The 15,519-nt window shown below is 40.1% G+C and overlaps 1 protein-coding gene across 1 annotated transcript in view; it reads left to right on the top strand.

Annotated features, from left to right (window-relative positions):
• Positions 1–15,519, top strand: part of LOC121368267 (two pore calcium channel protein 1-like) — an 85,297-nt gene that overhangs the window by 33,520 nt on the left and 36,258 nt on the right. The window contains exons 4-10 of the mRNA XM_041492923.1: positions 6,517–6,647; positions 7,446–7,534; positions 9,753–9,790; positions 11,273–11,331; positions 12,277–12,376; positions 13,706–13,822; positions 14,562–14,625. Of these exons, the coding sequence (XP_041348857.1) occupies positions 6,517–6,647; positions 7,446–7,534; positions 9,753–9,790; positions 11,273–11,331; positions 12,277–12,376; positions 13,706–13,822; positions 14,562–14,625 (598 nt within the window). The remainder of the gene's footprint in view (positions 1–6,516; positions 6,648–7,445; positions 7,535–9,752; positions 9,791–11,272; positions 11,332–12,276; positions 12,377–13,705; positions 13,823–14,561; positions 14,626–15,519) is intronic.

Consider the following 15,519-nt stretch of genomic DNA (forward strand, 5'->3'; position numbering starts at 1 on the left):
GTCAAAAGACGCCGAGCGAAAGAGGATGATTAGACGTGAACGGGACGGGCGGAGCACAGTGGCAACCTCCGGGGTCGTGCTCCATACCGATTTGCCGGCGGTCGGCAAGTCGGTGTCCAGTTCAAAGAGCTCGCGGACAAGTGGTAGGCGCAAGGGCGCCTCCTCGTCTGTTCGCCATCTTCATGGTGATACCAGTAAACCCGAAGCGCCGCTTGGCGCGGAGGGGGCGCTGTTGCTCCCTGTTTCGGCTGAAGCAGGGAAGGTTTCTTCCAGGTCGGGCTCCGTTCGACCTGGGGATTTGCTTTTGCCTCCATTGGTGGAGGCGGCGCCGGTTACGGTTGTAACGGGGGCGTCAGTCGGAGGGAGTGCAGTCGTGGCAGGAACGACTGTGTCTCTCGGTTCCGACTCCCATCTTGCTGATGGGGGCAGGGTTATCGGTCCTTCTGTGGAGGGGTCGATTAGCTCTAGAATGAAGTCCGCTTTGCGGCGCCGTTTGGCTCACCAGATTTCTGGTGCAGGGTTGGTCGTGGCATCCGAGGGCGCCGTTTCGGCCAACGCATCTTTCGGCGCTACTTCGGTGATCGAGCCACTTGGCGAAATCGCGAAGTCTTACAACGTTGTCTCGGTCACGGAGCCGGGTGGCGTTGTTTCGGGTGCGACGCCAGTGGGCATCCCTTCTGTTGTTGGGGCGCCTGTACAGCGTCATCAACTTTTAGATCGTTCGCATGTGGCTGCGTCAACTGGGTTGGCTAATCCACACGTGGTACGTTGGGTTCAGAATTCGGCGCAGGATTCGTACGTGTACGAATTTCCTGACGGTCCGGTTCAACCGACACCACCAGTCCCGTTGTCTGTTTCGGCAGGGATCAGGGAAACTGCAGCTTTCTTGGGTGTGCGCCTGTGTCTACACCGATGGTCAATCCGGACCTGTCAGATCAGGGTAGAGGTTCCAGGCGTTATCCCTCGACTGCGTGGGCGGAACCTTTCGTTCAGGGTCCGGTGGTTTCGGGTCGCCCTCAGGGGCGGACTCGGGGGGACTATGTTTCTCTTTTTGAGAATTTCATGGCCTGGCTAGGGGAATCGCCTCCACCAGTCCCTCCACCGCCGGGGTTTCCAGCGAGACCGGGGTTGGACCAGTTTGCAGATTCGGCCGGTCCGCATCGTCCTGCCCATGCAGTTTCGTTTCCGTTACGGTCAGCGCATGGCTTGTCGTTTGAAAAAATTTCTTCTTCGGAAGACGATTTTCCCTCCGAATCAGTGTGTGGTTCGGGGGAAGGGTCGGCACCAGGTTCGGTGCTTGACGAGATTCCCAATTTGGCCGATGGTACGCCAGACGGCGATTATGATTACCAGGCGGTTCTTGGTTTTGTACAGGAACAGGTCCGACTGGTGTGCGCGGATGCAATTCCGTCGGAGGAGGCTGTTCAGTCTTACGAGGGTGTTTCGTTTGGAAACCGGCCTTTAGTGACAGACGCTCTGCGGCAGGATTTCGGCTTGCCGTTAGCGCACGAGGCGCATGAATCTCTTGCGGAGATTGATGCTTTGATTGCGGGTAGCGATCATATTTTGGGGGCGGTGGAGGAAGAGTTTCCGGCAGCGTTAGCTACCGGGAAACTGTTGTCTGCGGCGAAGGTTTTGTCCACGTCTTCGTATAAGACATTGGGAGCTTCCTTCCTTTCACATCCAGCGGTCGTTTCCGCTAGGGTGAAGGCAGACTGCCACCCATCTCCTAATGTCAGTGTGCCACTCACGGATTTAGAGACTTTGGAGAGGTTATTTAAACTTCTTTTTCAAGTCAATAACCATTTAGGTACGTTCCTATTTGGGTTAGATAAAGCAGTCACGGGTCTTCCGCCAATCGCTAAGGGTTGTTTGTTGGCGGCTTCTAAAGCCTCTCATCACGTCGCTCAGCTTGCTGGGCGTGTTTTTACCAACAGTCTACTTCTGCGTCGGGATCACTACCTGGCGGGACTGAGAGCGACGGGTGTGGTTAAAACCTACTTTCATAGTCGCTCAGTAAGGGAAACCTTACTTTTTGGGACCAATTTTAACTTGGTCATGGACCAAGAAGCGGCGAAATTCGTCCCTGCTGCTCCGTCTCGAACTGCTCGTAAGCGCCAGGCGGCGTCTACTTTTAAGCCTCCACCTGTTAAGAAATCGACTTTTCTTGACAGTTATCAGATCCCTGTGGTGTCTGATTCGGGCGTGCAGTCTGATAATGCCCGTGGTTCATCGAAACAAGGACGTTTTCAGGGGAAGCCGGCACGTTTTCGTGGTTCCGCTCGGGGCAAGGCGCCCAGGGGTGGGAAGCGGCCGGGATGAGGGTGCGTGGACAATCGACATCTGCTTTCGGAGGTTCCGTTAGCAGATCTTCCTGTGGGGGGCAGATTGCGCCATTTTGTTCAAAGTTAGTGCGAACTGCCAGATCTGGACCCATGGGTTTTGTCGGTTGTCCGCACCGGATACAGAATTCTGTTTTCTTCACCCCCTCCACTGACGTCCTCCCCCCGGTTACCTGCAGTACCGCCTGTCGACAAACGAGTACTGGTGGAGAAGATGGTTGTCGAGTTTCTCGACAAGAAAGCCATCCAGGAGGTGGATTTGGGCACTCCGGGATTTTATTCCCATCTGTTCTTCACCCAGAAGAAGAATGGCGAGTGGCGACCAATTCTAAACCTGAAGCCGCTGAATTATTTTGTCGTTATTCCATCTATGAAGATGGAGACGGTTCAGTCTGTTCGCGCTTTGCTTCAGGTTCCAATCCATCGGGATTTTTGGAAGTACTTGCGGTTCCTCTATGACGGCAGAGCTTACGAGTTTCAAGTTCTGCCGTTCGGATTGGCCACAAGCCCTCCGTCTTTACTCGGGTAGTAAAGGCAGTGGTGGGGCGTGTACATCTGTTGGGTATACGGATGCACAATTACCTGGACGATTGGTTAATTCCGGCGGCGTCACAGATGGCATGTCTCGTGGGCGTGGAGTTTGTGATCGACATGATTCTCCGATTGGGGTTTATTCCCAATTGGGTCAAGTCAGAATTAGTGCCAACGCAGGTTTTCACTTATCTCGGGGTGGTTTTCAACCTTGTGGAGGCGTCCGTTCTTCCGACGGATTCACGACTTCACAATTTCAGGACGTTGGCGCAACGTCTTCTGGTGGAGCAAAGTGCGTCGGTGCGCACGCTCCATGTGTTGATAGGCCATCTCGAATCGCTGGCGGCGCTGAATGTGCGGTTCAGACGGTTCAAGAGACCGCTTCAATGGCATTTGTCCCGAGTGTGGGATGGTCTCAGCTGGGATTTGGTGATACCATTGGGGCCTTGGTTCATTCTTCCGATCCAAGAGTGTCTAGTGGACAAGTGTATGTCCCAGGCCGTTCCTTTACACCCACTTTCTCCAGAGTTGGTCCTGTTTACCGATGCTTCCCTCGAGGGGTTTGGTGCACACCTTTTGGATCAACATCTGTCAGGGGTGTGGACTCCTTCAGAGAGGAGTCGTCACATCAACCTGTTGGAGATGGAAGCAGTGCGTCGCGCTTGTCTCCATTTCAGGACTGTTATTCGACATCGTCAAATTTTTTTGAGGTCGGACAACATGTCGGTTGTTGCGTACCTCAATCGGTGGGGAGGCACCAAATCCCTGTCATTGAGTCTTGCGGCTTTATAGATTCTGGAATGGTGCGACGATTGGGGAGTGGTGTTATCGGCCAAACACATTCCTTCGTCCGTGAACGTCTTGGCGGATGCTTTGAGTCGTCGTTCCCCGGTTCAGACGGAGTGGATGTTGCACCGGACGGTGGCTTATCGAGTTCTTCAGTTGTGGGGGAGTCCTCAACTCGATATGTTTGCCACTCGATATGTTTGCCACTCGCCTGAACACTCAGTTGCCAGTGTTTGTATCGCCGGTACCAGACCCACTGGCACTGGAGTACGATGCGTTGAGCATGGACTGGACGGGACTGGATTTTTACGCCTTTCCCCCTCCGGTTCTGCTTGGCAAGGTTCTGGCAAAGATCAGACAGCAACCTTGTCATGTCACGCTCGTAGCCCCGAGTTGGGCAGCTCAAGCCTGGTTTCCTCCGCTCCTGTCACTTTTAGTGCAGGAGCCGGTGCGGTTGCCATTGATACCCGATCTGCTCAGTCAGAGACTGCGTCGGACAGAGTGGCATCCGAAGCCGGAGGTTTTCCGACTTCACGCATGGCGGTTGTCGGGGTTTCCCTCCGAAACCGAGGCTTTTCTAAACGGGTTGCTGAGCTCGTCTCCTCGTCGAAGCGCCAGTCTACGGAGAGGGTCTACCAGTGTCACTGGCGTGCTTGGGTTCGTTGGGCGACTGAGAGGGACGTGGATCCCTTGTCGCCTACTGTTAATGATTTAGCTGAGTACTTTCTGGCTCTTGTCCAAGAAAGACAGCTGAAGGTTCAAACAGTGAGAAGTCACCGGTCGTCCATTTTCACTACTCTGAGGCAGTGTGGACGTCAAGATTTCTCAACGAATCTCGTGTTGCATGACTTGCTTAAGTCGTTGCAAAACACGGTTGAGAAGCCTTCCATTTTGCCTAAATGGAATGTTTTTCTGGTTCTGCATGCACTCAAAGGCAAGCCCTACGAGCCTTTGAAATTTGCCAGTCTTCGTCATTTGACGTGGAAAACTTTGTTTCTGGTCTCACTAGCGGCTTGCCGTTGTATTAGTGAGATTCATGCTTTTTTGCATGATTTGGTGGATTACAATACGGACGGGTCAGTTACGTTACGTACTGATCCTGTTTTCGTGGCTAAGAACCAGGTGCCAGGGGAAGAGTTTCCTCCGGCCATCATTCAGTGTTTATCTCGTACGCTTTCTGCAGATAATTCTGATAGACTTCTTTATCCGGTGCGGGCTTTGAAATTCTATTTGGAGCGTACTAGAAATCTCTGGCAAAACACTAAGAGACTGTTTATCTCTTTCACACGCCAACCAGGAGACATTACGAAGAATGCTTTGTCGAGATGGATTGCTGCAACCATCAAACTGGCATATGAGAAGGTGGGTGATCATGTTCTGCGAAATTTCTCTGTTCGACCTCATGAAATTCGGGTGATTTCTGCTTCCCTTAATTTCCATGATTCTTTGGACATTTTCAAGGTCATGAGTGCGGGATTTTGGAAAGGTCGACACATGTTTGACTTGTTTTATTTCCGTGATATGGCTGTTGGTCCGGACGGAACTCGGCGGATTCAGTCAGTCATTGCAGGGCAGCGACTCATTTCGGTGCGCAGGGCCACGAGTAGGGGGCGACCCTTATTTCGTCCGGTCGCTAGCGGCAGTGTTTCTGGGAGATAGTTCTCCACCTCCTGTTTGGAGAGTGGGGGGTGGATGGTTGACTATCTGGGGCAGTCGAGTGTCTTTTACCATTACTTGGTGTGCGGGTTTCCTCACCTTGTTAACTTAGTTTACTTTTAATTGAGGTTGTAGTTCTTCAATTTAAAAGTCACTTTGACATTTTATACCTCGTATGATGTGGGTTGCTTTTTCACTGTATCATTACTTGAGACGAACACTAGTGGTTGAATGGGTAAGTCCTTGTTTTCTTACCTCCTCCCTTTAATGTTAAATTCTCGTGCTTTAACAGTGTTATTTCACGTCTGTTATAGCATTGTTGTTGTGCTAGTACGGTAAGTTGAATAAGACTATTAGAAAATTTGTTTCTAATTTTCATTATTATTCATACTTACCTAATACTAGCACAACAACAACCGTTACCTCCCACCCGCCCCGAGGGAGGTCTTTTTTGACTCAGTCATTCCGGACTTTGAATCGATAACGAGGATATACGGTCTACCCATGCGCGGGTGTAGGTTATACATCCGGCAAGGGGAGATAATTCTGCAGTGGAGGTTATAACTCAGGGTCGTATAGCATTGTTGTTGTGCTAGTACTAGGTAAGTATGAATAATAATGAAAATTAGAAGAAAAAATTTCTAAATTTGGGCAAATTGAGTATTTTTCTGATTGTCACCAGGACAAAAAATTTCCATTATTCCAAATAACAGCGTTTTCTGATCAGAATTTAAAAAAAAACCTACAGTTCATATCCCAATATTTGGTGATTTTCGTTGTTGGTAAAACGATCAAATTTATTATCATATTAGCTGTCACAATCAGCTATCGATCCTTGAAAATGACAGCGACGTGCCACCATTGTTGTCAAGCAAAAATACTTGCTGAAAACCACTTTCCCAGGTATTTTCCATTAAAAAATTAAAAACTAAAGCTGCCATACTGTCGGTCAATCTATTTCCTGTCTGCTATTAATATTTCCGGTGAGTGCCTTGTGCAAAACGGCGGGAAATATGAATTGGGGAATTCACTGTATACAGTGTACAATATGTCAACTGACGTGAAGTCGGGCGAGATATCTCGCCTACAGTAGTCAGAAGGTTAAGCACATTAAGAATTGGGGTCATTGACTTATGATGAACTTACTTCAGTACAGTTTTTCTTGTATTGTGAGGTCATTTTAAAATGTTGTTTCTTGCAGGCCTTAGCGTTACTGATCATGGTAATCGAGGCTATTGTGGTTCTAGTGAGACAGACCAACCATTTCCGTGTCACACGTGCTGTACGGCCAATTTTTGTCATCCACTCACATTACAGCAAAGGAATCAGAAGGCAAACTTGTTTAATAGTTTATTTAGCACTGTATGTTAATCAATAGAGAAAATATTACTCATATGGCTTATTCAGGCTTCGAAATAAGTCGAGAACGATCGTTGGGTTACCAGGAAGTCATCACATGTCAACCATACTTCGTTCTCCACAAAATCTTATCAAAAAATTGCATCACATAAATTTGCTTCATTTGAGTGTTATTGAAATGTAAAGTTCATATACATGTACAAGAATCAATGCGAGAACAATGAAAACATATTGATCAGCATGTTTGTGAAATGAAGTTAAGGAGAATTATAAACTTTATAAATGAGTCACACAGTGTCATAACCTACAGGTTAACAAGCCCATAACGTATGGTAACCCATACATGGGTTACCAAACGCTAGGTTTATTTTGATGCCTATTACTGAGATATATGTCTGGTTTTTAGTATACTGAACGTCACGGAAAATGCATCAGTTAAATTTGTTGTAAACAGGATATGAGAAGAAAAAAGAATATATTTAACTGATTTTGTGTAACTGGATGTATTCTGGTAGGCAATAAATAACACAAATATTGTAAGGGTTGGGGTTATTGTATATTTATAGCGACCTCATTCATGTGATAGCAATAATAACTGAGAAAGGGGTGCTTCATTTTCAACTGAGTTCATATAACAAAGTATCCACCATTAAGTCTATTTTATGAGATATTCTTCAAAGACTTCTTTTCTATTGAATTTAATTTTGTGATGTTTAAAAGCATGATTTGAAAATCAAGATGTGTTCAAATAAATAATAATATTACTTTCAGAATTACTCGGCAGTTATTACAGTCCCTTCCACCCATTCTTGACATGATATTTCTGCTGCTGTTCTTCATGTTGATATTTTCTATACTAGGTATGAATTCACTTTCATTATTTAGTGCTACAAAAAGACAATTAAATCCATGATTTATACTATGTATTGTATGTGTGCGTGTGTGTCTGTCTGCATGTGTGTGTCTGCATGTTTGTACGTGTGTGTGTGTGTGTGTCTGTGTGTATTGTTGTATGTGTTTGTGTATGTATGTGTGTGTGTCTGTGTGTGTGTGTGTATCTGTGTCTGTGTGTATCTGTTTGTCTGTGTGTGTGTGTGTGTGTGTGTGTGTGTGTGTGTGTGTGTGTGTGTGTGTGTGTGTGTGTGTCCAGGGCTTACCCTGGATCAAAAATACCTGTAGCCAAAATATGTTTTTTCTTTCTTCCTTTTTTCCCAAATAAAAATTTGAGAGCTTTTTTTATATAGAGCTCATTATTGCTTTAAATAGCAATCTTTATGTTAATTTGAATAGTTTTTTTTTTTTTTTTTAAGTGACCCATCAATTCCCCACCCCAAACAATTTCATAATTTGTGCCATTTTGTTGCTGTTAATTTCAGCGTCGTGTTAAATGCTTGTGATTTCTGCTTGTAAAATAGGCCTACCTCGACTAAGAATACCGACTTCACAGTATACTCCATTTATAAAAAAAAAAAAAAAAAAAAAAAAAAAAAAAAAAATTAAAATGTACGGGTCTTTTTAAAATCCAGCTAACTTATTAAATGTCACCTCACAGTCTTACAAATTTATAGCTAAAATTATTTAACAAATATGATTATTGTAAACTACTTCTATTCAGTGTACATTTAACTGCAATTTGTATAAATACTGCATATTCATTTCCCGCGATAGCGATCTGCATGCGTGCTCTCGACCATGGGTACGAAATTAACAAAGACAGAGCAATAAACAAAAACTGCAGTTAGGTGCGAACAACTATTGTTTTTCTATAAATTTACATCAAGATTTACTTTTACGTAATCGTATTGTTTAATGTCCGCAACGATATCTCTTGACACACGGGTGTCGGCTGACTGAAGCAGGACATATATTCACACCGAGAGCTGTCCTCAGTTCAACCAATGAACGTTCTTCCTAACGTTCGCGAACTATTTGATTGGTGTTCATCATGTCCATTTGATTTAACGTGAAGTGCACAAACCAGTCTAGTGAATGTTTTGTTTTCGCTCGGTCTGGCTGAACTGAGACCTTGAGATGGCCTGCATGTCTTTCGGCCCTGAACTGGCATGTGTATTCAAATTGACACGCTTTGTCGGGCTGTTTTTATTACTTTGGTTCAAAGATTTTACAAAGTAAAAATAACAAGTTACAGATCTTCCAGACATTGCTGTCATACATGTTGAATGCATGCCGTTAAAATTAATAAAATAAGCAAACATTATAAGGCCTACGCTGAATTCTGCATGACACCATTTTTTTTTTTACCAGTCGCGAGATCGCCATTACGCTAATTGAATATTTGGTATTATTATTATGTTTGAGGTGTCGGATAGATTATGTAACCGTTTGTTCACATCAGAAGACAGAAAATAGCTTAGCCAAAATTTTAGCCCCTTGCAAATTTTATAAGCCATTTTTTGTAAAAATTAGCCAATGGCTAATTTGGCTACCGACAGCGCGAGCCCTGGTATGTCTGTGTGTGTGTGTGAATATGTATGTGTGTGTCTGTGTATGTAAGTGTCTGTGTGTGTGTGTGTGTGTGTGTGTGTGTGAGTGTCTGTGTGTGTGTGTATGTGTGTGAGTGTCTGTGTGTGTGTGAGTGTGTCTGTGTGTGTGTGGTGTGGTGTGGTGTGTGTGTGTGTGTGTGCATTATTCTTCCTACTCTAGATACTGTAGTATAACAAATTTCAATCAGGTATCGAAGAAAGGAAATGTTTTATTTAACAATGCACTCAACACATTTTATTTTCGTTTATATGGTATCAGACATGTGGCTAAGGACCACACAGATATTGAGAGAGGAAACCTGCTGTCAAAGTGTGTTATGACAATGCATACAGAAACACTGATCTTGTTACAAGGCTATTGATGTTATTATAATGGATATAGATGCCTACAGAAGTTTGTTTGTTTTTTGTCATGTTTCCAGCAAGTTAAACATAGTAACTTGACAGAGAAGTTTGAAAATGTTCAGATGATCTTACTTCAATCTGTTTTAAAGAAGACGATGTTAGCACATACGTATACACAGTTATAAAATAACAGTCGTTTCTCAAGTTTAAACGTTTGTTTCTGTTTTAGGGTTTTATCTATTTTCTGATATTAAACGTGATGGTGAAGTGAGTATATTTTTTATTGTTTAACAATTACAGTATTTTAGATCTGGTAAATCCTAAATTTGCAATGATGTTACATACTTTAAAATGTTTTGGTTTCACCATAAATGATTTTTACAAGGACTATTTATCATATTGTTTTACACTAATGTCTTAATTTGCCATTACTGCCTAGTGCACATGGACCACATTTTTTATCACTAAAGTTAAAGTTTGTTTTGTTAACAACACCACTAGAGCACATTGATTTATTAATCATCGGCTATTGGATGTCAGGCATTTGGTAATTATAGCATAGTCATCATGCAGTCATCATTTTTCCTAATGCAGCAAGGCATCTTTTATATACACTTTCCCACAGACAGGAAAGCACATACCAAGGCCTTTGACCAGTTGTGGTGCACTGGTTGGAGTGAGAAAAAAACAATCAGTTGAATGGACCAACTGAGGTGGTTCAATCCTGTGACACAAGCACCTCAACTTACTGAGCTAAATCCTACTCTTGTTTTCAATATAATTATGTTGGTCGTGTGTGGCAATTTATAACAAAAGCATTTGTTGTGAACAGTTGATTTTATGGTAACAAAGATTTACAACTAAAATCATCTGTGTTCTAACAAAGTTGACATGCTGTACCTGTGGTCATGTGATCATAAAATGGCAGAAGAAAAGGTGGTATGACCTAAGAAAAACTTAAATAAACCAATTTATACATTATAATTACTAAATGAAAAACAAGTTTTAACGTAAAATATAATATCTACTTTTCATGTTGTAAGATTTATATGACATTGTATATAGTCATCAGTTGCAAGTTATTTACTTTAAAAAATGTTTTACAACATTAAATGACACTTTAATTTGTTTGTGTAATTTGTGCAATCATAGTGGTTAACAAATCTATCTGTACACTTCTCGTTGTACATTAATTGCTCAATTCAAAGTTGCTGCGTAAATCTGCTGGTTTAACATTTTTATAATAATTTTGATTTCCATTTAATAATAATTTAGTAACATTTGGTTACATAATTATGTAAAATAAAATTAAAGTTAGCGTCAAATTTAAATATCAGAAAAATTCATTTTACACATAAAACAAATTACAAATAATATTAATTTATAGCATACATAATGAAAAACAATTAATTTAATTCATTGTATAATTTTATCCACTGCTGGAAAAAACAACTAAAACAGTGAATTGAACGTTTTTGTTTTTATTATAGCTTTTTACCTGGTACCTTAATTAAAACAAAAAATCAGTTGATTGTAGGTAAATAAATAAAACCAGTTAAAAATATTGTTGGTGATAGATGTTTGCGACATGTTGGCTGTATGTGCTAGGCTTAAGAGTGGATTTAATATTTGAACTTTATTGCTAATTATAAATTGTTAATTAAAATGTTTCTTTTTATTCTAGATTGATAATAATTCTAGTGTTTTGTAATACTTGACATTAATAGAAAGACAATTCATTTGTTTCAGTATTTTAACAATATACAGAACAGCTTTGTCAGCCTTTTTGTTTTGCTGACTACGGCAAAGTAAGTAGCATATTTTTGAGTACTTTTTAATAATAAACTGTAAGCATTCTGAGAGTACTGCTAAAGCAATACATGTCCCGTACCAAGCCTAACAAAATTTCATAACTACCTGTAATAGAACATGATAAAGCTATTTAAAAAAAGGCATTATGAAAAAAACATCTGGAAAACTATGTCAGACAGACAGAAGGACGGAGATTAAACCTATAGTCCCCTGCAGTTGGACTGATGGGGACTAATAAATAAATTATTATTTTGGCTGGATTTATGTTTTACGGTGTTTCACAAATGAATGCCACATGTTATAAATATTGAGTTGGTTTGGTATATAAACTACTTGTTAGATGCTGTACTAGCAGTTAGTGTTGGGAACTGGTGGGAATTTTATCATCGATCAGTATTTATAATCGGTTTGCACCAATCAACTTTCGATTATGCAGTCGGTTGGAATTATATTAACATAAGAAGGATTTGAATTGTAAAGACCATGCACCTATTGTGTTCACCCTACAAATCGTTAATTATACCTTTAATAACCATTTAATATCTTTCTCTTTTATTTACACATGAAAACAAACCCAAATCAATTCTATCACCTGAACAGAAGGAACAATTGCAGCTAACATTTCCCCACACAATCGATTACGGATTTTTATAATCGATCTTCAAATCAGTATGAAACCGATCAATTTTTTATTATATCGATCATTTGAACATCACTACCAACAGTCATGTTGAACCTAAAACAAAATACAAGTATGTTGCTGTTGGTGATAGTTTAAACAGGCAATATATTTTTAATAAAATTTAGTACCTTACGTCACTGTTGATTGTTAAAGTTTAGATAAATGTTGAAATGTTGGTAATAACTAAACACTGAGTTAGCATTGTTCTTGATTGAAGAGAAAAAAAAAATGTTTGTAAAATCTGTTTGTTATTTTTCAGTTTTCCTGACGTGATGATGCCAGCATACAGGACATCTCGATGGTATTCCATCTTTTTTGTCATATACCTCTCATTAGAACTCTACTTTCTAATGAATTTGGTAAGACTATTAATAAGTCTTATATTTGCCTATACATTGAATTGTTTTCATCCAAATATTTTATAACTTGAGAGGCTGATTTATACGGTCAGATAATAACACACGAAAACCTTTTGTGCAAAAAAAATAAATGTATATTTTATAAACACTTTCACATTAATGTTCTTCTTCATAAATTTTATTCACCTTACTAAAATTAGTTTTAATTAGGTTTTATTTGAGTTATCTTTCTTTGAATATCAAGGAGCGGGACGTAGCCCAGTGGTAAAGTGCTCACTTGATGCGCGTTCTGTTTTGGCTTTATCCACGTCTGTGTGCCCATTGGATTATTTCTCGTTCCAGCTGGTGCACCATGACTGGTACATCAAAGGCTGTTGTATGTGCTATCCTGTCTGTGGGATGGTGCATATAAAAGATCCCTTGCTACTGATGGAAAAATGTAGCGGGTTTCCTCTCTGAGACTATGTCAAAATTACCAAATGTTTGACATCCATTTTTTAATAACAAATGACAGTTGCATTGAAGTTACCATTTGACACTGGATATTGGTAGTTATCTGTTGATAATTAAAGTTGATGTCTGTGCACAATGGCATGCTGTACAGTGCTATACGGGAACAGTGAAACAAGTCTTCACCATCTACTAAGAACATATTCTCTATTGATGTCTATACAGATAACTTTGTGCAAAGCCAAAGTTCTTATAATAATGTTCTCTAGTTAGTATAAGCCATTCAGGATTCTCATTGCTGCAAATATGAAATACTTTAATCATTTTAGACAGTTTTTCATAGATTGACTTACAAACAGGTCAAGCAAACAAACAAAAAATGTTTTCATGGCTTGAAATTAGTACTCTGAGGTCAGCTAATAAGTGACAATATACAGAATACTGGTAATAATATTGATAGATGAAAATAGTAATAAATAAATGTAATTTCAGGGTTATATTAGGTTTTTACTAAAACACTATACATATTGCTTACTTGGTTACTAGCATTTGTATTACATTAGGCTACAAGGTTATTAATTACTGAAAGTTATTATCTTATCTTTTAATTAGTGATGATGTTAGCATTTGATTAATATATTGTACCTGTCAAACCAAATCATCACAAAATCCAAAATGCCATGAAAGTATTATAATGTGATTAAAAAGTATGGATGATAAATATAGCATACAATTGGTCAAAGTAAAATATAAGATATGTGATTAAGAATAGTTTTGTGAAAATTAAGTTTCTTTTAATCTTTTAAATTAGTTCTGTATTCTATTAACCTAAGTCAGAACCTTAGCTTGATTAGTTCTGTATTCTATTAACCTTTTCAGCTTTTAGCTGTTGTGTACGACACATTTTCGAACCTGGAGAAAGCAAAAGTAAAAAAGTTGTTTTTCCACAAAAGAGAAGGCTGTCAGCATGCATTTCGACTTCTGACAACAAAGCAGGTAAATCTGGCCTGTCTCCTCATCACAGTGTGTCTTCAGTTCATTGTACTGTTTTGTGAGTGGAGTAGGCTGTAGCTGTTTTACCATGTCTTGAAGAGTCAGTTATAGTGACTACAGTCTAGTTCCAGTATGTTTGCTACAGTCCGACTGTTGCGCTGTCTCATCATGATGCATCATGTCTAACTCCTCTGTGTTTCTCGGCATCTTGTTGTGTGGCAGGTCTTTGCTGCCTTGTCTCATGGAATCACATACTTCTGTCTGACTGCATCACTTTTCTTTGTTGCTGCATTATTTATGGTTTCTCATTCACTCCATGCATCTGTGTCAGTATAACTGATATTCATCTTAATCTGTTATATTCTAGTTTGAGTTCTCTTCTTTATGTATGAATTATCAAAAAATATTCTTCTAATGGGCTTTTATACATGCTTGTTTCAATCTACTGATTCATTTGTAGTATTAAATAACTTACAACAGTAAAATGTTCTATAGTCTTGTCTCATGCTTATCAGATTTATTAATGTAACTATTATTTTGTCTTAGCTGGTTTATTTAAGAAAACTAATGGTTACCACTGAAATATCACAGAAGCTGATTATATACAAGTACTAAAATGATCAAAACGAATTATGTAGATAGATGGGAAGTAATCCTCTTCTAGATTTTTTAAATAGACATAGGTATTTTGATTGTTGCATTTGTAACTGGAGTTTATCTTTAAATTGTTTTATCTTTTTAGAATGTCACCAAATTAAGTGTAAGACATTTTGTAGGAATGATGAAATTCTTCAAGCCAAAGAAAAGTAAGTTCTTGCTCTGTGGTAGTTGTTATTTTACATAACACAGCAAGCTCAGAATAATAGCTAGAGTCTTATGGTTACACACCACCATTAATTTTTGCATGCATTTCAGTGCAGCCGTCGGTGGGTCCATTGGGCTATTTCTCGCTCCAGCCAGTGCACCATGACTGGTATACCAAAGGCTGTGGTATGTGCTAGCCTGTCTATGGGATGGTGCATATAAAAGATCCCTTGCTGCTAATTGAAAAGAATAGCTGATGAAGTGGCGATAGCGGGTTTCCTCGCTCAATATCTATGTGGTCCTTAACCATATGTCCGATGCCATATAACCGTAAATATAATGTGTTGAGTGTGTCGTTAAATAAAACATTTCCTTCCTTCACTGCAGTTTCTGTGTAAGAATAAATTCTAGTTCAAAGTCACAGTATCTAATGAAACATGTGACTGTCATCTTTATGAACTAAAATTTTGTAACTGACATGCTAAAATTAATACAAGTTGATCACATAATTCGGAGTTAACCCTCTTTAACCAGAGCACTTAGCTATTATATAAGTGTTGATATCTAGATGCATATAGTTGCTGTTCTTTAGCCACAAAAGCAAGTTATAACACTGGGTGATTTAAGTATGACAGAGGTCAGCCTGCTTTTAATCATAAAGGAAATATTTGAAAAGGCATTTCTGTATTCTGTGTTAAGTTTTTAATGAAGACTTGTTTCCTATAACTGGAAAATATTAAGATACAGGAAATGATAAATTTGCTTTTATATTATATACTATATTTTAGTTTTGCAACATTTACCTAGTAGATTTTGAATACTTGATAAAACTATATTGATGACATTTTGTTGTTATGTAATCTATTTTTTTAATGTGTATATTATCCATTGGTTAA

This window comes from Gigantopelta aegis, chromosome 3 (genome assembly GCF_016097555.1).
Source record: "Gigantopelta aegis isolate Gae_Host chromosome 3, Gae_host_genome, whole genome shotgun sequence".
NCBI classification, from domain to species: Eukaryota; Metazoa; Mollusca; class Gastropoda; order Neomphalida; family Peltospiridae; genus Gigantopelta; species Gigantopelta aegis.